At 46.9% G+C, this 26,082-nt stretch overlaps 1 protein-coding gene across 4 annotated transcripts in view; it reads right to left on the bottom strand.

Moving 5' to 3' along the window:
• The window catches only part of RAB3IL1 (RAB3A interacting protein like 1), a 308,069-nt gene that overhangs the window by 182,949 nt on the left and 99,038 nt on the right, over positions 1-26,082 (bottom strand). For 3 of the 4 annotated variants that reach the window (XM_078681296.1, XM_078681297.1, XM_078681298.1), the window contains exon 2: positions 19,439-19,666. In XM_078681296.1, the coding sequence (XP_078537422.1) occupies positions 19,439-19,666 (228 nt within the window). Of the gene's footprint in view, positions 1-19,438; positions 19,667-20,255; positions 20,843-26,082 lie in introns of those variants that run through there. The other variant, XM_078681299.1, reaches the window with a different exon arrangement.

Raw genomic sequence — 26,082 nt, 5'->3', positions numbered from 1 at the left:
CCTGTTGGCCTTATTACAAGAACATTATATCCTATAGCACATAGCACCGTTAATAAAGTAGATGGGATATCATTCACTATTGTGACGTCCGCCAAAATCTTAATCAGACCTTTCATCACCCTCAATTCAGGCCACTTAAAAACACAATGCATCAGTACAATCACATCACAAACTGTTGGGCTCCAAGGTCAAATTAGCATAGAATCCAGATGCTTGGCCTGCCTTGTCCCAGCTATATGTGTATAAAGCAAAATGAATTAATGTCTGTGTAGTGAAGAAAGAATGCTGAGAAAAGGCGATGGGAAGGAGAGAAAAAAAACAAAGCTAGACCAGGACACCCTTGATGTTGTCTCAGACTGATTCTTAGGGTAAACAGTTGGCATTGACTAAGGTTTCACTGAGAGGACACAACCTATTAACAGAATAAAGGAATAAGTAGCATACAGTTTTAACGTAGATATCAATTTCAATTTTGCTAAGCCCTCTCTTTCAAACAATGGAATCATATATAGAATGTAATGCTTACCCTGCGTATGAGGAATACGTACAGTAAACCTGGGGAAGAAGGATGGCACACATCATCGACCCAAACCCCAAGCTGAAGGACTTTGTAATAAGAGAGGCTGTGGAGCAGGAGAGGTCTGTCAAAAGGAAGGCTGTAAAGCAGGATCTGATTTCAGCATCAAACGAGTACAACCGAAGGAGGAGGAACCACCAGTATTCCCTGACTACTAAAGAACCTGAGAAGTGAAGAAGCCAAAGACAACACAACCAACAGGCACAGTCAAGAGTAAGAACTCGTCATTTAGGCCTTCAGAGCCCTGTCAATCTGTGAAAGTCTGCATTGCACAAACTGATCCTGGGTACCCCGTGCGTCAACGGTTTAACATCTCAACCACCAGGGACTTAGGTATGATATGCAGACCATTGGTTTATTATAAATACTAATTGGCCCCACACATACGGCTGACCATACCCATGACCTATTATTTACTACATATAATAAACATTGGCCGATTTGTTGGCTACCCTTCCACAGACCCATTAATCACTATCTATTACAGTTTTCTGCCAGATATGCCCCTATCCCATCAGAACCCTTGAGTGCTACTGTCCCCAAATATAGAGCATGGAAGAGAGTCAACATATGTAATCTATTGGAACATTTTAATTTGTCCACTATACACAACATAAGCAATATTAACTTTGGAGTCTGGAAGCCCTAGATACACTAGCGCCACTGCACACAACCGGACAGGACAGACGTACAGTAACAGCTAAATGGTGCACTGCTGAATCAAAAGAGTGTACATGTGAGTGCAAATGTCTGTACTGGTAAGGTACTACTCCTAACTAGAAAGAGATAAAGTAGTCTTCAAACTCAGCTTTAATGGCTATCATAAAATGCTTCACCTAGCCCGCCGGTAGTAGTATGCTCAGTGCATAGAGAAGAGTTAAAACTCCTCTAATTAAATCTTTAGTTACCCCTCAGCTTGTGGGCTTTATTCTTATCTGTCTATATATTTGAAACATAAAATCAACAAATCAAAATTTACTTAACTTTGCCACATAGCCTATTCTTAACTCTCCTCCTTTGGAAATGGACATGCCACACACTATACAGTAGATATATTTATGACCTCATCCTGATCCAGGGACATAGACACAGGGGGCATTTGAGGGCCGGGTCAGCCAATATTAATCTTTGCATCAGCCCCCAAATGACCTAAATAGCTGGTACAGTATTTATCTCACACTTAGGGGCACATTAGGGCGGGGGTCCCGTGAGGGACATTAGGATGCGCCCGTCAGAGTGGCGGGCGCGTCCAGCATTCCTGACATTGTGGCAGGCAGTGCACTCAGCACCGACCGCCACAATGCCAGGAAGGCATGTTGTGCATAGAACTGCTGTGCACCCCCCAGAGTCCCTCGGGGCCCGCTACGGGCCCCCAATTGCAGAAACCACCTGCCTTTCCATGGCGGCACATCCCCACACACATGCTAATATGGATGGCAGTGTCTCCCAGACACCGCCGCCTTGTTAGCTGGCTTTCGACTCAGCGACAGGGCGGAAAACCGTCTGCCAGGGTCCCCCCCGCCATGGTAATCTGGCGTGGGGAATTAGGGAGTGGACGGTGGTTTTTAGCGGGCAGATCGCCACCGCCATATGGGCGGTGGCAATCCACCCGTTATAATAATGGGCCCCTTAGTGCGGAGGCGCAGGGGTAGACGTGGAAGAGGCACCATCGCCTGCTGATTGAGGATGACAATCACCAGCGGAGCAAGGATGAAGTTCCAAACAGCTTGGAACGGGAACTGCACAGTGTTCTTCATCAATTTAGCATGCCCAACGTAACACAGCCTACTACAGGCTTTAATAAAATAAGCATAATGGACATCGAACACTTGAACTTACTATAAGGAAGCATTTTTTACCGCATTACGGACCTCAAGTCCCAGCATACACCGAAGTAACTGTGCACTTAGCATACGCCCACCCGGGGGCTTATAATCAAAATAAAAAGAGCCGGAAACAATAATGCGGACATCAAGTGTTTTATGTGCAGCCCAGGAAGAAGGGGTTGATGACCCTGAAACGCGTCGGCATACAAATGAGAGGTGGAGCGGGAAGGCATGCCTGAAAGTTAGAGCCGGAGGGCAGAGCACTGTCAAGTGCTTCTTCAATGCTGAGGGCAATTTGCGGATTCATATATATATACACACACACACACACCTGGGTGCTTCATTATGCTGGCTGGTGGTGAATTCCAGAGTTTAAGGCTTGTATTAAGAAAGCGGTGCTTCCTGTGGATGTCTAAAGGTAAGGTGGTATGAAGATAAGTGGTGCAAGCCCGGAGCGCAGTGTCCTGTTTTGTTTACATTGTTTGAACTTAACTTGTAGGTATAGCAGTCCATTCCATGGAATCTCTGGCCAATGCAAAGAGCCTTGAACATTGCCCAGCTTTAGGAAGTCAGTGGAGTGATAGCAAGACTGGATTAATGTGTTGTCTTGAGAGAATGCAGAGAAGAAGTCTTGCAGCGGCATTTTGGAAGAGTTGTATTTTGCGTACGATTAAGGAGTGTGTGCCAAGATATATTTTGTTAGCACAGTCAAGTTTGGAGATCACGAGCATGAGAATGGCTAGCACTTTCTTTTGGTATCCAAGTTACGGGGAAATGAGGCATAGTGTTTTCATTGTTTAGAAGGCACTCTATGTGATGTTGTTAAGATGTGGTATAAAGTATAGGTCTGAATCCTGAATTTCTGACTTCTCTTTTTATTGTTTGATGGGTTTCATTTTCCTTAGACCATATGGCAGAAGACTGGCATGTTTGCCATTGTCTGCGGGTCATAATCTCATCATTTGCAGTATTGAGCTTTAGATGGTCATTTATCATCAGTTTATTTATAGCTCGAGGGCAATCATCAAGTTTTACATTTTAGAGGTCTTCCAGGTCATCCATTAAAAAAAAAAATCGATGTCATCTGCATAGTTGCAACAGGTGAAGTTTAATGGTTCAATCAGGTTTGGTAATGGGTTTAGGTAGATGTTGAATAATAGAGGGGATATGATTGACTCATGAGGGACGCCACAGTGCTGCATGTGAGGAGCTGCACTGAAATGTGGTACACACACTAATAGTTCGTAGTCACAGCTGAGAGACTTAGAATTCAATGGCATCAGCTGAACTCCCTTCTCACCTTTCACATATAGTGTGCCAAATAAGAAATAGCTGTGCTAAGATTCTACAACAGTGCAGGACATTGTGTCATGGTATCCTTAAGCCATCAACTTTAATCGCCTTTCCTGATACATAAGTGTTTGTCACTATCTAAACCTATCAGCAATTCAGGACCTATTTCCAATCAAATAATATCTATATTCCAATATGACATAGTGCATTGATTAACTGGTTGGTCTGGGGAGGAGTCACTGACATTTGCCTGGCATTGCTCCAGCCTACAGCTTTTTTAGGGGCAATGGTCTGTTGTGTATGACCAGCTCCCCCACTAGAGTGCTTTTCAGCACTACAAAACAGGAAAAAAATAAATTATAATAGCGAAATGTTATTACCGTTTTATTTTTCCATGCTGGGCTGAACAGAGCAAAGGAGTGGTGGCTGCACCTTAAGTGCGCATGACTGTTTGTCCAGCTGTCTTGGGCCGGCAAAACGGATATGCGCACTTTGCATGTTCTCCACCAGTTGTATTGTACAGCCTGGGTGGAGAACATGCCCAGCCTCAAGTCTCTGTCTGAGCACCGATCCACGGTGCTCAGACCAATCACAATACTGCAATGCAGCATTGTGATTGGCTTTGGGGAGCGTGGGTGCTTCATGTTTACACAAGGCAGAGGGCGGAGACGACAGAGGAGAGGCAGCGGCCGGCAAGCAGGTAAGTGCCCCACTACTACTGCCCTGGTGCAGCCACCACTCCTGTTGTGGAATATAGCCTTGTGAGAAATTATATTTGCTCTAGAGATCTTTACTTTATTGCAGAAGTCAGATAGTTTGTTATGTTACTTTGCCTACTGCAAAGGGCTGTAAATAACTCAACTAGCAGTAGTGTAAAATTGAAATGATCCAATATAGCCTGTCATGTCACAAAGGGATGCTATAACATGCTTACTTTCAAAAATGGTTTAATACCTAGATAACCATGCCAATGATTCACCTCCATGAACCTAATATTGTGGAAACCATAATCCGGGCATTTAAGGCTGAAAACATTTTATAAATGACCTCTATCGACATCTCCGTACATCGACTGACATTTTCGTATTTTTATATATTGAAATCTAAAATCTATGTAGTGTGAACCTGCTTTTTGAAATGTATAGACGCCTTTCGAAATTCTGCTCTATCTTTAACTAATTTATGGCCATTGCAAATGAACTGTGGTTATGGGGTCATATGTAATAATGTACCAAATGCATAATACTTAGTAAACATGCAGGGTTACTGTTTTTATTGGAGGAAGTGTTAGAATGCTGGGTGGTAGAAATGTTATGGGTTCTCTCAGATTCTGGAATTTTCCTTCACATAAATATGAGGAACATCTGCGATTTAGCCAAAGTTTATTGTTGGCAGGGCATTCAGTGTAAGAAAAAGTATTGGGATCCTTGCAAGTCACATTACCCCAGTTGGCTTGTTTTCAGAAATGTCTGGGCCTGGCAGGTTTCCCTGGGTGCTGTCCAAGACCTGGCCTCAATACAACAGCTACGCACATTATGAGAATGGGTCAATTTGAAGGGCAACATCTTGCTGTTTCATTGTTCGGTTTTGGGACCTTTCCTTTCGCATGTGACAGCCCAGCCACAGAAGTGGGGCACTATTGTTATCGGAAGTGTCAGAATGTTGTGTGGCAGGACATTTTTGGATCCCTGACGAATCCATTAGTGCAGTTTCCTTTCACTTTTATTTTGTTATGATGTTAGAATGCACAGTATGCTTAGCAGTACAGAAAAAACACAAAAAATCTAACTCGGGACTCAAGGGAAGCATTTACCTCATGTCCCAAGTTTTATTTTGGAAAAAACTAATTCTGGTGTTTTTAGCAGAAACATTTTCCAATCTAGTACTGTAGATGACCTGTCGTAGTTCACCGCACAGTAAAGGTAGTGCAGTGGGCGTCAACCGGTCGTCCTCTGCTCGAAAGCAGTAAAAACGCACCAAATCCATGCAACCTGATGTCCTGTTCAACAATAATGGACAAACCAGCTGAAGGGATATGATGGCCATATTTTACTAACTTCGTTGTTCCATGATCATAACAGACTTCTCCAGTTTCAGAATGCCCCCAGGACAGTAGGCTAACAAGACTGGGGAACAGCGAAAAGCACAGGGGGCACAGAAAGGTGGCAGTGGCTGCTCATGGCCATGCACAGCCAGGAAGAGTTTCAGTCGCTGTACATGGTCTATGAAGAAAAAGACCAGAGAGACAATGCAAAATATTGGGAAGTACAGAGTAGAGAGACGAAGTTCTAGAAAAGGAGCAGAGAAAAAGAAAGAAAAGTAAATAGAAAAAACACATGAGGGAGAGCATAACAGACAGGAAAGGGAATATAGACAGATGTAGCAGCAAACAGAAAGGGGTAGTGTGGAAAAGGGTGAGAGATGCAATTGTGACAGAGATTAGGAGATGAGACAAGTAAACTAGATCCTCAAGGAGCAAAATGGGAGCTAGATACCAGGAAAAAGAAGGTGTTTGGAAATTTTATGTGGAATTTATAACTTGTCATGCTTTGGCCAAAACAGCTGGCCAAAGTGATTTCAATGCACAATGTTGTACTTAGTGTCAAAAAAGGATGCTAGAGTAAGATCCAAAAATGTCCTTGCATTTTTGAGGTTTTACTAAAGTGCAGCCATTCTTACTTGAATCATATTGCCTTTTACAAATTGCTTAACAATGGCAGCCCCCGTTATTTGTTACTAAAAGCACTTGGTGACAAGTGCTGACGCCTTACCTTTAGTGCATAGCAGTCAAGTCTACATCTGCTGGTATAGTAACTGGAAAGTACAACCTACCTGCTGAGAAGTCCAAAGTATATTATGGAGGTGACTTGGCTTCCTAGTGTACTTTTAAATGAGGCAGCCTCTTAACGGTTTCATAACGACCAAACTTGACTTTTATCTGTGCATGTACTAATGCGGAACAATACCCTTGCAAGTAATTGTTTTCCATTTCTATGACATATGACAGGCTTCCATGCTTTCAACATTCACCACTCAGAAAAGTACATCCTCATCGAAGCAACATTAGCCTAATAGAGAGTGCCACCTGAGGATTCTATGCAAGGAGCCTACTGGATGTGAAAGAGAGGAGGAAGTTCACATTTCTAGAAGTGAAGAACTCGGTAGGAAACAAATGGGAGGTACCATGCAAGCAGCATTAAAGAGGGAGACTACCAAAGACCAGGATTCTAGATGCAAACAGTGAAACCACCAATCAGAGCCTTAGAGCCTGTGCAGCTGCATGCCCATCCATGGCTCCTTTTACTGGAAGAGAAACTAGTGCACTCATCTAGGCCACAGGCCTAAAATTGACCTTTTCCAAGCTCATACAATCACCTATCCTTTACCATGCCGACTTACCTATCTTAATGGTTAATGTCTGATGGAGGTCTTCCTTTGTAGAGCACCTTTCGCACAGTTTGCCTGTAACTATGAAGGGTGTATGCCATTGCTGGATCCTGCTTCAAGTCCATACAATTTTGACTGGTGCTTTTATTCAAATGGAATTGAACTATATATCTTCTGTCAAAATCTTATTATGAAATTCATTGTGTGACCTTCCCAACTACCCCTGTAAATTTACATTTAAATTCTATTTACTTTTTACCATGCTGCAGTCATAAAATATTTAAAACACACTGTTCGTCACTAATTTCCCAAAATGTCCTTGATGAATATGCTCCTAGCACTCTGTAAAGTTATTTTAAATTAGTGGCAGGTTGAATTAAAACGTAACTTATGAAGTTGGGCATAATAAGTATACTCCACACTTTACTAAACAGGTGAAGCTTCCTAACTTTACTTGAGATAAAGTTGACCCCTTCAGGCATTCCTGGTGTGCGGATTACCTGATGCAGCATGCCCCAGGTAGGACATTGTCCGGCCCAAAACAATTGAGGAATCCACACGGCAGATGTATCTATCAGAAGCCAGCTTATTTTGTTTTTTAAAACGAGAAGTTTATAAGCTTTGCAGTTCACAAAAGTTGAACAGTTTATAAACTACACAAAGTTGTGAGTTAGCCAACTTCACAACTGTGCATTTCTCTAATTTAAATCCCATCTAATCGAAAGGATTTAAAGTTAGGTTGTGGAAAGCTGACTGAGTGTGCTTTAAAGATCCACATATTAATTCACATAGAGTCACACAGTGTGCATTCCGAATATCAAAACCAGAATTTCACTGGCACAGAATATCAAGGAGAGAATATCAAACCCAAAATATTGATAGGTACGTAAGTATGTATTTTCTATTTCTTACTCCACCTTTTGTTTATATATATATATCTTCACGGTACGTGGATGTAGAGTGAGAAGTGGTAAATCTATATTTTCTAATGTGCATATACGTTTTGGATAGTCTGTCCTCGATATTTATACAAAGATATTCTGGGGGTCAATATTTAGAAATACCACCAATCAGACCAGTAAAAATAAACACAAAAAAAGCATTGTGTGCTCTAAAACCTTTGATAGTGTGTACCTTTAAGAATGCACATATAGGGCCTCATCATGATATCGGTCGGAAAGCATTACAAATGACTCCTTGTCGGAATCGGTTCAGACCAACTCGGGTTTGGCCAGTCGGCCGATTACGATGTTTCCGAACACTGTTCGGTCGGACTCCCATTGACTTCAATGGAAGCCTGTGTTCCAACTGACAACACAGGCTCCCATTGAAACAAGCATTTACAATGCAATGGTTTCGCCTTTGTTAAAGTTAGAGCTATTGGCATTGCTCTTGACATTTTTATTTATGTTTTTTTTAACATAAATAAATGGCATTGTCATTTACAATGCCACTAGCTTTATCTCTCGCAAATGACACACACAGAGCCCCCCCACACACACACCCACACAGAGCCCCCCACACACACAGCCACACAAAGCCCTCCACACACACAGCCACACAAAGCTCCCCACACACAGCCACACAAAGCTCCCCACACACAAAGCCACACAAAGCTCCCCACACACACAGCCACACAAAGCTCCCCACACACAGCCACACAAAGCTCCCCACACACAGCCACACAAAGCTCCCCACACACACAGCCACACAGAGCCCTCCACACACACCCACATGGCACAAGCAGGCAACAGGGGCACATGGAGGCACAAGCAGGCAACAGGGGCACACGGACGCACAAGCAGGCAACAGGGGCACACGGAGGCACAAGCAGGCAACAGGGGCACACGGAGCCACAAGCAGGCAACAGGGGCACACGGAGGCACAAGCAGGCAACAGGGGCACACGGAGGCACAAGCAGGCAACAGGGGCACAAGCAGGCAACAGGGGCACACGGAGGCACAAGCAGGCAACAGGGGCACACGGAGGCACAAGCAGGCAACAGGGGCACACGGAGGCACAAGCAGGCAACAGGGGCACGAAAACTGAGGCACAAGCAGGCAACAGGGGCACGAAAACTGAGGCACAAGCAGGCGACAGGGGCACACGGAGGCACAAGCAGGCAACAGGGGCACACGGAGGCACAAGCAGGCAACAGGGGCACAAGCAGGCAACAGGGGCACACGGAGGCACAAGCAGGCAACAGGGGCACACGGAGGCACAAGCAGGCAACAGGGGCACACGGAGGCACAAGCAGGCAACAGGGGCACGAAAACTGAGGCACAAGCAGGCAACAGGGGCACGAAAACTGAGGCACAAGCAGGCGACAGGGGCACGAAAACTGAGGCACAAGCAGGCGACAGGGGCACGAAAACTGAGGCACAAGCAGGCAACAGGGGCACACGGAGGCACAAGCAGGCAACAGGGGCACACGGAGGCACAAGCAGGCAACAGGGTCAGGAAAACAAGCACAAGCAGGCAAAAGGGTCACAAGCAGGAATTGTAATTTAGACGGGGCTGAAGTGGAGAACGGTCAGTAGGGAAGTAGTGCGGCTGGTGCAGTGGTACCAAGCCGAAAGGTGAGAGGGGCTGTCTGCACCCCAGTTTGGACAGTTTCCACTACCTAACAGGGATTGGTGGGAGGGGGGCGTACTTCTTGCTTGCTTTAGGGCTGTTACTTCGGGGACGCAGTGCACGCTCCTGCCTGCTGCCGCCGGGACACGACAACAGGCAGGGAGAGGACAGGCTGGAAATTCTGGTGGAAATGCAAGAAGCTGTCACGTCGAGTTGCTCTCACCTTGTCCAATATCAAACAAGTCTCTGCCACAGCAAAGCCAGGTGGAATAAACACGGAGAAGGCGGTCTCAAAGTCGTAGACCCCCACTTCCGGAACCAACCAGAGCTATCCTCGCGAGATCAGCTTAACCACCTGGGGGGTGCAGTGAGCTCCTGCAGGGAGGGCTGTGAGGTGCAGTGAACTCCTGCAGGGAGGGCTGTGGGGTGCAGTGAGTTCCTGCAGGAAGGATTGTGAGGTGCAGTGAGCTCCTGCAGGAAGGATTGTGAGGTGCAGTGAGCTCCTGCAGGGAGGGCTGTGAGGTGGAAGGAGGGCTGTGAGGTGGAAGGAGGGCTGTGAGGTGGAAGGAGGGCTGTGAGGTGGAAGGAGGGCTGTGAGTTGGAAGGAGGGCTGTGAGGTGGAAGGAGGGCTGTGAGTTGGAAGGAGGGCTGTGAGTTGGAAGGAGGGCTGTGAGTTGGAAGGAGGGCTGTGAGGTGGAAGGAGGGCTGTGAGGTGGAAGGAGGGCTGTGAGTTGCAGGGAGGGCGGTGAGGTGCATTGAGCTCCTGCAGGGAGGGCTGTGAGGTGCATTGAGCTCCTGCAGGGAGGGCTGTGAGGAAGCCTGACGACAGTGGCGGATCCCGCGCTCCTGCCTGTGCGCATATAACCCCCTCAGAAAACGGCGGTATGGAGTGGGTCAGGCGAGCCGTGGGGTGAAGTAACGGGCCTCGAAGAGGTCCCGGTGCCTCGCAGCGCTGAGCTCCTTCAGCAAGACAAAGGATTCCAGCCTCCATCGGGGCCTACGTGTTCATTCCTCAGCAGAGCCGCTCTATGGGCCCCTAGAGGACGGACTACAGCCACCCCTGGCTATCTTTAGCCACAAATGGGTCTCATAATCCCGACGCTTATAGAGAGAAAGAGGAGCGTGACCCACTCACCGCTCTGAGAGTGCAGTCTGACTGCGCGGCCACAGCCCCACCTGCTACTCCCGCGGGGTCACCTGCGCACAGCTCCGTCCCGGCCAGCAACACCCCAGGCTCTTCTTGAGGCAGCGCGGGGCTCTCCACGACACCGGAGCCCCGCCTGCGCCTGAAGCTGCCCTCCTCCTCGCACCGCCAGGCTTCTCCTTGCTGCCGGTACGGATTTGCGGTGGGGGCGGGCACCGACAATGTGCCCCGCGCCCCCTCCGCTCCTCCCTCGTCAGGCTCCTCTCCGGTCTCCCTCCAGGCATGGGAGACCGGCAACACCGGCAAAGGCTTCCCCCAGGCAGGGGGAAGCGGCAAACACCAAGGCTTCCCTTTCCCTCCTCCGGGCTGCGGGGGCGGGACTTCCGGCCGGCCGCGAAGGGATTGGCCGGCCGGCCGGCCAGGTACTTTCGGGTCGCCGCGGGCAGCGCGGCGGCCCTCGCTAGGCAGGCAGGCGGGCAGAAATCGCGAGGTGGGCACCCGCTAATTAAATAAATAACTGGGCAAATCCAAGTCGGCAAAATAAGCGGAGTGGGCTCCCGCGCCGATCCGCCGCCGGCCTCCAGCAGCAACGCGCTTCCAAGCGCTATAGAGGCACATAAAGCGCTCCAGCACTAGAAGTGTACGTAAACTTACAAAGTGAAAACACATTTATAAACAAAATGCTCACGGACAGCGGGAGGGGTGGGGGGAGGATCACAGCGCACGCACATTTATAAACAAAATGCTCCTTACCTGATCGCCTCGTGGGAACTCGAATCTTGCAGCCAACTCCAACAACAGACACTTTGAAAAGGAACAAAACAGGCCCACTCGAAAAAAAAAAAAACACCCACCCACCACCGTGATGACGAACAGAAGTGGGTGGAGAGGGAAAAAATCTCGGGAACGCCCCCGAATCTGGTCCAGCCTTGACGGACAGATCTCTGTTCCAATGGCTAGCCTCCATTTATGGAGCTAGCCAATGGAACAGAGGGCGGGACTAAGAGTACACTGTAGAGACATAAGATTTCTCTGGGGGCGGAGCTAACGCTCCGTGCCCCAGGCGAAACCTAAAAAGGGGTAATTACGAAAAACCTTGCACTCTCTCACAGGCACCCGATGGTGCCTGCCACACTGTGCGTGGTTGTAAAGAGGGCCCCATGGGTATCCCCAGTGGCCCCAACCAGAGGCCCCTGGGGAGGTTGGTTGTAAGTTTCCAACAGACGTTACATGTCAGACAGACCGATTCGGTAAGACTATCCGAATCTGACATCGTAATACATTGGTCGGAAACGTGGTCTGTAGAGCTGTGCATGGTTGTAAAGAGGGGTCCCATGGGTACCCCCACTTGCACCAACCGGAGGCCCCCGGGTGAAGGGGGGCCTCAGATTGGTTGTCAGTTTCCGACAGACGTTACGTGTCAGACAGACCGATTCAGTAAGGCTATCTGAATCTGACATCGTAATACATCGGTCGGAAACGTGGTCTGTAGAGCTGTACGATTCGGCTCCGACCGACTCAGAGTCTCCGAATGCCAGTCTGAACCGAGTCAGAAAGACCAAACAGTAACTTTCTATCGTAATCCGTTGGTCGTAAATATTTCTGAGTCAGTCGGAAAACATAGGTTCCAACATGGGTTAGGAAAATCCGAATGCCGTTCGGAGCCTTTCCGACTGACATCGTAATGAGGCCCATAATGCACAGCTTTAATGTATGTCATAGAGAAGAGCCATGCTCCCCTAAAAGTATACTTCTGACTACAGGCCTGTCCTGATCTGAGCCCATATTGGTAACTCATGGCAACCCTCATGGGTCCATCTTGCCAATAATTTTCATTTCTACCTGAAACTACTGATCACTCTCAGCGGCAGTTCCTCCGCAATGGCAGAGGTGCGTTGCCCCACTGCATGGCTCAGAACTAGCAAATGAAAAATAAAACAATGTTCTAACATCATTTTATTTTTCATTTGCTGGCTTTGAGCCAGTGTTGTAGGGAGGGGCGGGCCAAGGCATAGGAGGAGGGGAGGAGGAGCGCTATGTGCACTCCTTAAGCGCGCATATGTGTTTGGCCTGCCAAAGCACACATGAGCACTTAGGTTTCTCGAGCCTGACTGCATTGAACAGTCAGACTGGAGAAACCCCACAGACTCCCTGGTCTGAGGAGAGCATCTTTCCAGCCAGCTCAGGCCAATCCCCACTTCTTTTTAGCAGGGGGATTGGATGGGAGTCTGTCCCAGGGGCTGGTTGGACCAGCAAGAGGATAGGAGGCGTGACATGAGAGGCGGCTGGAAGATTCAGGTAAGTTCTTTTTTTAAAAACATATTGTTACTAACACCACACAACCCCGCGCTCCCCGTCCCGCGTTCCCTCAACCTACCCCACCACCCCGTTGATTGTGTCAGCTGCTAATGATCACTCTGTTAGCAGAAATGTCAACTTCACCAATGTAACACACAAAGTGCCTAAACCACACTTACTTCAAACAAAAACGATTTTGAGGCTGTGGCTTTGTTTTCCTTACATACAATGTATGATCGACGCTCGCAGTCCTTCTCCAGACGCGCTATCTCCGCAACTGTTTCCTTCACGATCTCATTCACGGCAAGGAACACCATAGATGGCCACACCCTTTTAGCCATCAAGCCGGTTACCGGCGGAGTAAAGATTGCCTACGCCGACCGATTGAGTCACTCGGTGCCCCGGAAGCCTCCTTCTCCCCACATAAGAGCCTGACACAAAGAATAAAAGCCCTGATGAGAGTCCAGGGACATCTGTCCTGGCCTCGAAATGCGTCGGCAGTTTTTGGTGGAATAAAGTTTTATCTATAAAGAAAACTAGGACTCTCTAGTCCAGATATTATTGATTTTGTGTCATCCATTTGACAATATTCCCCAAATTTCTTTGACTTTGTTCATTCATTGACTTTATATGTTTGTATTATTGTCTTTTGGTATTGTATTAATTTCTTTGTATGATGTTCGATGTTGATACATTATTTTTGACATTGTTTGTTTATATATAATGTACAAGAGTGTAAATATTTCAATGTACAGTTTGTCTTTCCTGCTAATGTATGTGAAAGTAATTTGCAAAAAATAACAAAATAATTGGCATTTAATAAGTTTGCCTGGTTGGGATTTAATAAATATTGTTCCAGCCTCGAAATCGTTTTTGTTTGAAGTAAGTGTGGTTTAGGCACTTTGTGTGTTATATATTCAATTATAAGGTCTAGCCTTTACCACGTTTCAAGACCTATCTCCTTAGGGTTACAACTTCACCAATGTGGCATTTTTGCTTCATGTAAGATTCATAACAGACAACTAAATCACTTGACTGAAGACGTGCCTCACCACTCTCCGGGCATGACTGCCCAAGACCTACCTCAAGCTATATTCTAGCAAGAATGAATTCATTGGAATCAGCAAAAATGGCAAGCACAAGAAGTCTGAGGTATGGCTTGATAAAATTAACCTGGAACACCTTACCCTACAATTTGACAGCAATGCCATGCCAAGTCCCTGAGATTTCATATTAACAGCAGCTTCAGCTTCAAACATACACTGCACACAAAACTAGGAACGTATGATTCTAATTCTCACTGCTCCAAAAGATGAATAATTTCACCCAAGAAATGTACTTCAAAATGGCCATAAAGGCATTATTGCAGTCCCACTTTGACAGAGGTAATGTCCCACTCACCATCTTCCCAGAGACCAACCTAGCCATACTGAAATGTACATAGCCCTTGTTGAGGCCCCATGCTTCATTAAAGGCCTCTTGAAGCTTGACTGGATAACATCCAAACAAAAAGACCCCTGCTGTCCTCCTCTACCCATTCACATCCTTTTTAAGGTCAATGTCAGCTTCAACAAGGCATTCAACGAAGGCACTCCCAGTGCCAGTCCAGCCATGATGGTCACTTTCAATGTAGGTCGGTGGCGCTGAGGATGGTTTTGAAGGCTCATGGCCACTGCTGGTGGCGGTTACTGTCTCTTCTGCCCCCTGTAGGTTATTGCATGCAACAGACCGGAAATGCATTACTTATTGTGCCCACTCACTCATTATACAATTAAGAGCAGTCTCTGAAAATACAGTGTGTCATAAGCACCATGTAGCACAGAAATCATAGTCCGATCTGGCTCCTGTACCGGTGCGCCTCGCACCCCAGTCCCTGTGGCAGGTGCAATCGGGCAGTGGCAGAGCTAGTGTGCAAGGTGTCAGTAACACTCTTTGAGCCTCCTGCAGAGCACTGAGGCACTCCAAACCATTCACCTGTGGCCTCCTTCCCTGGCCAAAACTGGTACTTATTTTTAATAATAAGCTGCCCGCTGGTCTCAGCCGCCCCTCTCTAGTGCGATTTACAGCCTGGTCACTCCCTGCCCAAGCTAGCAATCTTTTTGAGCATGGGTGAAGCACAGCTGACAATGGTCCAGCTTTCTATTTAAAGCAAAGCCAATGGAACTGTGTTTATAAAAGCTCGCTGCAGTGAAGTATGCATATGATTTATTTTAATTAAAACTGCGTTTGTGGAGGCAACAAGACAAATATATATATATTTTTTTAACTGCCTTCGTGAAGGCAGGCAGTAGCAAGAGCATGTCTAGCGCCTACAAGCACTCCACTTGGAAGTGTGCAGCGTGGGAGGTGTGGGGAGCTGCACAGGCCCAGCAGTCCTTGTGTGAGTCACCCTCTTCTCCTGGCCCTAGTGAAAATAAAAAAGTGATGGTTGGATTGCTTCAATTGACCTCAACCACTGTTAATGACTTTAGGCCGCAATCCAACCCATGGATGTTATTTTCCACCATGCCACCCTGGAGAGAAACACTTAAATAACAATGGATTGATCGCAATCCAGAGTTATTACCAGTGGTTGAGCTTAATTCAAGCAATTCACTCTTCGCTTTCTTGTTTTCCACTGTGCGACAATCTAAATGTGCTCACTGTTCCACAGGCCTTTGTCTGCACCATACTCTCTGAGTTAAATAATGGACTGGACTGCCAGTGGCATAGCGTGGGGGGTCAACAGGGGCCGTTGCCCAGGGTGTAAAATTCTTAGGGGTGCAACATTTTAATAGAAAGTATTGCGCCCCACCCATAGCGAAATGGTAGCTTTTGTAGTGTGTTTGTATGATGCTGGTCACTCTTGGTACAATGTTGCCCCCTGAAGTATGCTGGTACTTCTTGGCATGTGGTGGGTTTTCAATGTACACCTGTACCCACTCCTTACACAATGGCATTAATACTTGGTGTATTGTGGTTATCCATTCCACAATAATGTTTACCCGGTACAATTGTGACCCTGCCACAATGATGACAATTCTTGCCATGTTATGGGCATTCAATGCTTGATGGTAACCGCACTGAGAAAATGCCAGCCTCGGCACCATGGGGGTAACTACTGACATATTTTGGGTTTCCATGGTAAGATGGTGTCCACCTTATCACTGCGATAGCGGAAATGGAAATGCTTCATATATGCTATTGTACAGAAAGGACTACGTTTTCATTTCCTACATCTGATAAAACTGATGTTTGGGGACAAAATGGTTCCATTTAAACAATCTACTTATGTGTGTATTAAAATCAGCACCAAACTAACTATGAGTCAACTCAGTTCTTTGCTAGGAGGAGAGTATGATAAAGCAATGACACGACGGACCGAGAGGTGCATGGGGATTCAAGGGGATAGTGGAATCAAAAGGGCCGGAAGATTGCACTAAGCACGAGTTAGACAGTCTGTGCAACTTACAGAGTAACATTTTATTGAGCCTCGTAAAGGAAACGTTCTCTTCTTTCAGAAGTGTAAATACCTCCTGCTACAGCAAATTAAATCGGTGCTTAATCACCTTAGTGTATGCACCAACATTTAAAACCTGGTCAAAGGCCTCAAAGAGATTGTTTGAAAACATTTGCGGTGGGTCATACATCAATTGATAATGTTTCAAGGGCCTTGTTTCTGCACCACTGGATTTCATGGAGTATTGTAAGATCATAATTTGATATGCTTTAAAAGATATGACATTTTAGTCTATATGTTATGTTACTGTAAAAAAGACCATTTCCCCCCATTTTTTTTCCAAAGTATTTTGGGAGCTACCCCCTTCGAGCCCCCCAGACCTATTTTAAGTGGTACAACTTGCTTGCTCAGCACAGTCTGGGCTAATGTGGAAAATAGCGAAAAATGCTTGAATTGCTTTTGGTTCAGGGTCCAACCTGGGCATGCCAACCTACCTGGCTGATATGGGCACAGCAATAAGTGTCCCTCTGGGTCAGTGTGTCCTTATATCAAATACCCACATGTCCTACTGCCATACATGGTCAGATCTGCTTTGCACAGCCATGTATTGCTATCTCATGCCTGGGATGTATATCACATGGGAAGGCTTTCAGTTAGGGCAATAGGTGGCCCCTCATAACTCACAGCAATAGGATATAGAGGCCAAGAGATGCAGGAATGAGAAAACAAGATGCCACACAGCCTTCTACTTCGCATGTCAGTGGACATTTTCCCAGCTTCGTTCCTACTTCATTTCAGAAAAGTGCTAAAGATCAAGCCCTTCAAATAGCACATCATTTCGGCTCACGCAGGCTTACTCTGCCAAGCACATCTAACACACTCACACTACCTCTGTGAGATATGTACCCGCTGCTATATTTAGTTTAATTACTGCAAGCATACACCCACCATGTTTAGGCGGTAGCATGTTTTCTTTCCTAAACTTGTATTTTTTTTTTAATTTATCTTGCATATGTTGTTGAGTGTGTGCATTTTATTGCAGTTGTGTCAGAGGGTGAATGCAAGAAGGAGTCAGAGGATGGCTGAATGAATGAATCAGTGAAAAGATGAGTGACAGAGTAAATGCATGTATGATGACTTATTGAATGCTTAAACTCATCAATGGCACAAAAGGCTCTTCCATTCTTAAGCCGCACCTATTGGAATGCCAATAGTGGCGAGTGACTTGTTGGTTATACAGTAACAGTAAAATATGTCCAAAATTGTGTATCACCAGCAATGTTTTTCTCAAAATGTTCAGCCATTCTCTAACTCTAGGTATGACTTCTACTCTTTTGAAAGCTGGACAGATCACAGCACAAACCACCCGTGCCTCAAACTTTCAAAACTAGATACAAGTAACTAATCTTCCCTTTCGTAAAAGTGAAGCCCATGCGTGCGCTGCAATTCATTTACGTGCTTGTCACTGGAACATTGCCTGTCCTAACTAAATATCCATACTTTTACGTACAATGTGGGAAGATTAAGGGGAAGTTTGACGGCAGGTTTAAATAGACGATTGAATGAAATTACAAATGTTTTGGAAGTCAATTATTTGGGCTTATCAAAATGATGTTTTTACTTTATGTATTGTATCAATAGTCTAATATAGAATAGTAGGTGATTCATTCTTAAATGATTTGTTTTCCTAGATACCCTTGACGAAGGGAGGTCCCGAAATGCATTGGGTTTTTCTAAATAAATCGTGACATGGAAACATTTGGCTCTCCTGTGTTTATGAGGAAAAGTGGGAATGAACATGTGAATGAGTAAAATGAATTGAAGAATACTTAAAGGTGAAACTGAGAGAAAAAAAGTAGAGAAGAAAAAACGGATTAAAGGATGAGCTGAAGATTAATTTGATTAATTGGATTCATAGATTGGTAATGGCTGTGCAGTCTGATGGAGCCAGAACCGGGTCCTTCGGGTTCGTTAGTATGATTGCAGCGCAATTGGGCGGAGCGCGGAGCAGGCTTGCACGCCAAACAAACCGAAAAATGAGTAAATAAGGAGTACTAATAAAAGGTTGGAATGATGGATAAAACCGGTGTGCATCTCACCAACTTTGTCCTATTTGCATAAAGGTGCAATTCCTGCCTCGGCCCCCAAAATCGTAACACTGGAGCTTGTCATGACTCACTCTGCTGTATTCCACAGGAATTCCCAGTTCTTTTCTCTCTATGGATGGTAGAAATGTTGTGCTTGGTGGCATTCCTGAAACCACTCACGCACCACTAAAGGGTATACCTACGTCTCACACTTAGGGTAAAGATATCAGATCAAATCACTCCTCTCATGCTTCCCGTCACTTTGGGAAGCAAGGACCACATTACAAATCGACTGTATCATCTTCAAGGTTCTCATTCTCTGTCAATGCTCCAACCCGCAGAACAAACTATACATCACAAGCAGTCATCACACGGCAAGAAGCCACATAATGAACACTAGGCCATCCATAAACAAAGACAATTCGAACTCTTAACTAATCCCCCTCCCTTTTGTTCCTAGCATTGAAACTCTAAGAATATACCACTTACTCCATTGTCTTCACAAAGCATGGAAGACTTGTCGTTTGAGCCCATAGCTACCTTTGTGATGACCCACTAGCTATTTTACTGTTGATTGTTCTTTTACCGTTGAGTTATGTGGCTAGGATTGCACTTTAGAATCATCTTTATAAATATCAACCAACAATGGATTGAAGCTGTGACCAGATCACTGTTCTCAGCCCCAACCCTGATTTGTTTTCCGTTACAATGCACTGCAAGAGTGGGCTGTGTGATTGTGTAGCGTTTGTCTGCTACTTTTTCTTTGCAAACAGTTATTCATCGCCCTCTGGATGCTGGTCAGTGGTCACTCACCTGTGAGCACTCTGCATGGTGTCCTCCCGGCGGGGACTCTCTGGTCCTGGTGTCCGTGGCCAGAGGCGGCTCTCCAGTTGGTGGAAGAAGGCTGAAGCAGTATAGACAGCGGTGTTGGAATCTTTGGCCTTGAGCACGTCGTAACCTCGGCTGGTCGAGGGCATGGGCGACAGGTCCACACTGTGTAGGCCCTCAAAGACGTCCATTTCTTTCATCGGAGACGCCTGTCTGCAGCCAAAAGACAGTTACATATCATGGAGGGGACTACTGCCTGTGCTCAGGGAGGCAGATGAGATCTTCTTTCATGGCCAGCCCTCTAATTTCTCCTCTACTGCCCCATGTGTGTGGCCTCTTCCCTCTCCCGCTTTCAAAGCCCTTGTCCCCGGGATCTATTCTGATGGGTACACTGGCACATTATTGTAATCAATGTTTATTTCACAGCATGGATCGAACCCCTCAAGCTTGGGTTTTTCAAGCTGGTGACTGTCCAGTGGTCAATATATGGCAATGAGACCTGTTTTTCTCAATCATGCCCTACCTCCCCAGATTAGCCACATAATTCATGTTCTTCAATCTTATCTATATTCTCTGTCTTCTCTCCAACTGTCTGCCTCTCTCCTTCATTTGCTAGTTTGTCTCTCTGGTCCCTCGTCTTTTTTCTATGTCATTTAGCCTTTCTCCTTCTCAAATGCTTGTCTCTTTCATTACACTTTGCCCCTTCGCTTCTTCTTTTCCTCTCACTCCATTGTCCCTCCTCACCTCTATAGGTTCCCGCCTCTCCTCTCCTGCAGCAAACCTTTCCCTGCCTCGCCCTTACCACATTCGGCCTTCCTCATGCCCTCCTCTTCTCCTTCACTTCCATTCTCCCTTCTTCGCGTCTTCACCCTCCTTTCCTTGCTGCTCGCGTGTTGTCGTCTCCTTGTTCTCTTCTTTGCTCATCAGGTGCTCCTTTGGTCTCTCCCCGGCCACCTCCTGGGGCGCCCTCTGTACCCTGCCTCTCTCCTTCCTCTCCACCCTTCTCTCTCTGAGGCCCGTCTCCTCTGCCCACGTTCTTCAGCCTTCCCGTCCCAGACCTGCCCTCCCTTTCCTCGGCTGCCCTGCACGCCTCGACCTGCCTGAGCGGCCCCACTCCCCTGCTCTCTCCCCGCCTGCCGTTCCTCCAGCTTCTGTCCCGTCTGCTCTCTTCCAGGCGGCAGCCTGCTGCTCTCTCATCGACCTATTTTGCCCCCTGTCTGCTCCCGATGCGACTTCTCTGTCCTCGACCTGCCATATTATCCCAGGCACCACCTGCCCTCTGCCGTGTCTGCTCTCGGCCGCCGGCCCTCTCCCTGGCCCGCTCTCGGTCTCCCTCTACCTGGACCGCGCTATCCTCGCCCCTCTCTGGGCTCCCACAGCGCACAGATTCTGCCTTCAGGCCGCGGGGAGGGGGTGTGGGCGGGCAGTGGGGGTTGGAGGTAACCTTTGCAATGTCGACGCTGCAACCTTAAGGGGTTGAATAAAGTTTGTTCTCTTCACGAGAGGATAAACTTTATCTCCTTAAGCTCTATAATCATTAACTTCCGCAGCCGTACGTCCTCTGTGCTCAGCAGCACAGGATTCTGAGTGAGCGCGAGGCGGCGGAAGGAACGAGCACAGGACGTAGCTCTAGTGTGTAAACAGCTGCTTTTACGTGATGGTTCTTAGCTTACAAAAAATACATCTAGCGGCTCGCTTTCCACATATACAACAACTGGCACATTAATTAAAATACACTATCAGTCTCTCCCTCTCGTATCCTCGTTTAGACCTGCTGGTCATTGTGTCCCAGACTTACGGGTTTTACACCTTCATCTCTAACTCTCTTTCACCTGCTGGTGAGTCCTCCAGGACCTACTGGCTTTCCTTCTGCCTGCCTGGACCTACCACTCCTCATCCATCCTGGACCTACCGCCCGCATCCTTCCTGGACATACCACTCCCTCACTATCCTGGACTTACCACTACTCCTTCACCAGCCTGGACCTACCACTTGTCCTTCACCAGCCTGGACTTACCTCTAGCGGGTCGCTGCGTCCAAGGTGAGGCCTACCCAGTACCCCCACATACAAAACACAGTTGGTTAACTCAATGTGGGCAAAGACCTTGAGTGGTCTTTTGCCCGTTAATTGTCTCCTCGGGGCAAGCCCGCACTAAGGAGTGCTACATCTGCAACATAGTTGTGGAGAGGCCGGGTGGCTCTCTACCTCCCTCCTTTTCTTTAGTGTCCATCACTCATACGGTTCTTGCAGTAGAGGTACAACACTCACAAAGTCTCTGAGCTGCTGGCTGGGGGCAGGATTAGGCCGGAGACCATACGTCTGGCCCCCAGAGGTTAGTCTTGGGCCTTACCCTATCCGTGCTGCAGGCCAAGGGCATGCTCGAGGTATTCTGGCATGCCAGATCAATACCTGGTGTTACAGCAAACAAATGATGGACGGAATGCTGACAATGCAAACATTCTCCCCCAGTCAAAAGATCTGGGTTAAATCCATCGCTCTTTTGCCCACTATGCCACCCCAGTTTGAACCAAGCCATATGCAAATCAGTCTTGACCCTGTGCCTCATGGGAACAGTCCAGACCAAACTGCCAGGCCAGGTCCTCTCTGGACTGGAAACAAGCCTCCTGGGACCGGTTTCAGGGTATGTCAACCTTCTTCAGCCAGGCTATCTTGAATCCAGTGGCACAGCGAGCAAGGGATCCTCGTCTGGGCATACCTATCCCACTTAGGGCGAAAAGTGTTACAGCAAACGCTTGTTTCCAGTCTAGTGAGGACTTGGCTTGGCAGTTCGGGCTGGACTGTTCCCATGTGGCACAGGGTCAAGACTGATTTGCATATGGCTGGGTTAAAACTGAAATGGCATGGTGAGCAAAAAAATGATGGATTTAGGCCCAGATCTCTGTACTGAGGTGAATGTATGACATTGTTCTGCATCTGTCCATCAACTGTTTTTTTTGCATAGATCAATACCTGGGACGGCCTCACCGGTCCCGGCAAGGCCACGGTCCTCTCTAGCCGCCACTGGGGATGGTATGGGATCCATGAATGAGTCGTCTTCCATCTCCAGTTAGCATTCTGCTCCCCATTGGGGTGAGGCCCAGTCACCTTCTTGAACCACGACACATTTCGGGTCACCAATCGCATACCCATTTTGGAGGAAACCATGGTTCCTTGGATGGCGATGACGGTCCACACATCAGGCTCATAAGGCATCCAGAACTTCCACCCAGGGTACCTGCTTTTATTACATCATGGTTGCCCACACACAAGGCTTGCCTTCCGGTTGGTGATTTCTCACCGGGTCTGGGTGGCTTCACGGTGAAGTTCAGCGAGGCGCTAAGCCGGATCCTCCGGGATTCTATCCCGTGAGGCGCACCAGAACAGCAGATGGGACAGTGAGCAGCGGGTGGTGCTGACTGGGGTTTTTCGATATCCGTTCAGGAACTTGTGGAGAGAGCTCCCAGCATCTTCACCCTTTTCCACTCCAATTCTCAACCTCTGGTTGAGGGTCCGCATAAAACGTTCGATCACACCGTTTGCTAGTGGCCATTGAGGAGTGATCTTCCGATGTCGGATGGCCTTTCCAGCTAGGTAGTCCTGGAACTCCCTGTCTTGGAACGGGGGTCCGTTGTCAGATTTAATCTCATCAGAGAGGCTCAACAGTGCAAACGTCTTGTCTAGAATAGCTTGGACATGAGGAAATGCTGTGGAAGAAATCAACTAGACAACAGGGTACTTCGAGTGTGAGTCCATTAAGACTAGAGTACTGCAGACATTGGGAAAACTCCCAAAGTCGATGCTCACTTTGGACCATGGTTCGGCGCAGGGTCCTCTGTTATGACCGGTGCCGGAGCTGGGTCACTTCCGGTGATCGTGCACGAGTGGCAGTTCCAAATCACTTCTTCTGCTAGGGCATCCATACTAGGGAACCACACTTTGCTGCAGAGGCGTACCTTGGTCTTGGCCATTCCTTGGAGTCTGATGTGTGCAAGGTCTATGACCTGATTCTGTAGCTTGCTCGGTATTACGATGGCGTGGCTGTGTAGAATGATTCCGTGTTCCCCTTCACTCAACTCGCTGCGGACTCTCCACAGCTGATGCCTCACATGGTGATCCTCTGCATTCAGGGAGCATGCCCTCTCTAGGACGTTTTGCCACCCTCTCGACAGCAGTGCATCTTTGACTTTTGACAGGTTCTCATCTAGTGCCGCGGCTGCTGCAATTTCCTCCAGTGTCAGTGCTTTGGGGCACGCCTCCTTGGATATCATCCTTATGAACTCTTCCATGTGTTCTTCGTCAGCATGAGGCTGTCGCGTGTCAGCCACGATCGGATGCCGCAATAGATAGTCTGCCGGATTTCTGGCACCGGGGCGAAACACAACCTCAAACGGATAAGCTTGAAGTTGCACAGCCCATCTTTCTATCCTGGGAGGGGCTAGCCTGAACGTTCCAGAAAACAGGGGAATCAGAGGCTTGTGATCAGTAACTACCCAAAAGTCGTGCCCGAATAGGTACAAATGGAAGTGCTGGCACGCCCACTTGATGGCGAGAGCCTCCCTCTCAATTTAGGCGTATCATCCCGGTGTCTGAGAGTGCTCTGCTGGCATATGCGATAGGCCTCCACTCTTTTTCTTCGCTTTCTTGGAGGAGAACAGCTCCCAGGCCAACCAGGCTTGCATTGACCACTAGCTCGGTGCGCCTCCCTGGGTGAAAATATGCCATGACTGTTTTTCTATCAGCGCTTGCTTGATGGGGTGGAAAGCTGCATTTGTTTTCAGGGTCCAGTCCCAGGGCGTACCACAGCGTGTAAGAGCTCACAGCCACTCCGACAGGGAGGCCACGTTTGGTTTGAAGTGGCCACAGTACGTGGCCATCTCTAGGAAGCTGCGGACTTCGGTCAGAGTGGTAGGTACTTGGGCCGCCCAAATGGAGACTTCTTTCTTCGGGTCCACCTGGAGTCCTTCACGCGAGAAGATGTATCCAAAGAAATCCACGGATTTGTGATAGAACGAGCACTTTGCTTTATTTTTTTTATAGTTTAGTTTAGTTTATTAGTCAATTAAAGCCATAAACAAAATCACACGGTTAAAAAGTACATAACGAATAAAAAGTAAAATGGATTTAAAACAGGTATGTCATACAGCTAGTACAACCTTGACTCTTCACGCTACATACCATTTGCTTTCTTCACTTTTCCTTCCTAGAAATTTTAGTCAGGATACCCACGTAATCTTTGTTAGAAAAAAAGTGACTAAACAGAAATTATTTGTTACCCTAATGTATAAAAAGGCAAGCTTTTTGCAAAGATAACTAAAATGTCTCTCAAGTACAATAATATATATAATTAAAATGCCTATAAGCAGTACTAAGAAAGGTATGAATACGGTGTCAGATGGACTATGAAACCCACTATGAATAACAATGATACAAATATTCACATCATTAATAATACAAAAATAGATAAAGTAATTATCTGAGTCCAATGGGATAGGGAACTAAAAGTTTTAGTCACTAGCAGCCGGCCTTCACAGTTACCGTGCCTGCTCGGTTAACATTAGGGGTTTCCAAGTTATCACAATTTAGGATTACATTCAGGGACCACCTCCAGATTACACATCACATATCCTGTTAGCTGATAATTGTCTTAAAACAGATCAATAACTGAGTCAGTCTAATGTTCAGCATGGTGTTAATTGGGTCCATGGACTCCACCAGTGCTTGCCTGCAGGACCTAATTCCCTGTTCAAGGAACTCCTGTCTTAATAGAACTCTTCGTTGAACCATCAAAGAGGGACACACACAGATGATGTGAAGCAGAGATTCAGGCCCCTGGTGGCATAGACGGCAAGACTGGTCTTCACTTTGATCGGACATCCTCCATTTTGGCATGCGGTCTAGTGTGGGTATTTCTCCAAATCTTAGGGCCAAAAACGACTCTTTGATCTTCCAGTGGTAAGGCGCAGCTAGCAAGGCTAATTCCCTTAAAGTGCAATATGATTTCAACACCAGCCACCCGTGGCGACGTTTTGACAGGGTATCTTTGTCTGCCATCCAACTTTGCAATTTTGTAGATTTATTTGCAAGCTTCTTAAAGATTTGCCTAGAGATATTAGAGTTCCAAAGGTTACCCAGATCAAGCGTCTTAATGCTGTTTGCTTGAAAAGGTCTTGTAAGCACAGTTGACCCTTTGCAAGTTAATTTCAATCCAGACTAGATTTGCCAAGTGTTTTCTGCTGCTGCTGCTCGCAAGTTATAACACAGCTTTACGAACGCCGCCGGCCTAGCGAGTGTCTGTTTTCTAAGCAGAAATTCTAGCCAGATTTGCGCCAGAGAAGCCGACTTGGGGAGCCTAAAAATGTGTTTATATGCTCTTATCATCAGTTTTTCTAACAAAAGAGCAGCTTAATCTCCATTCCATATGCAAGGGTTAGCAACAGTTTGGCTTTTAGAACTGATCCCATGGACTTTAGATTGTGACCTTTAATAGATCTGGCCAGTGACGAGAAGCCGTAATTAAGGGTCTGCGCTTTCGCCCTAATCGCCTTATTCTGGGAAACAAAGGAGGAATTTGCATCTATTTTCACTCCTAGGTATACGTAGAGTTTGAACTCCTCAATTTTGTTTCCGT

This window comes from Lissotriton helveticus, chromosome 3_1, assembly GCF_964261635.1.
Source record: "Lissotriton helveticus chromosome 3_1, aLisHel1.1, whole genome shotgun sequence".
Taxonomy (NCBI): domain Eukaryota; kingdom Metazoa; phylum Chordata; class Amphibia; order Caudata; family Salamandridae; genus Lissotriton; species Lissotriton helveticus.
This window is presented reverse-complemented; position numbering and strand designations above follow the sequence as displayed.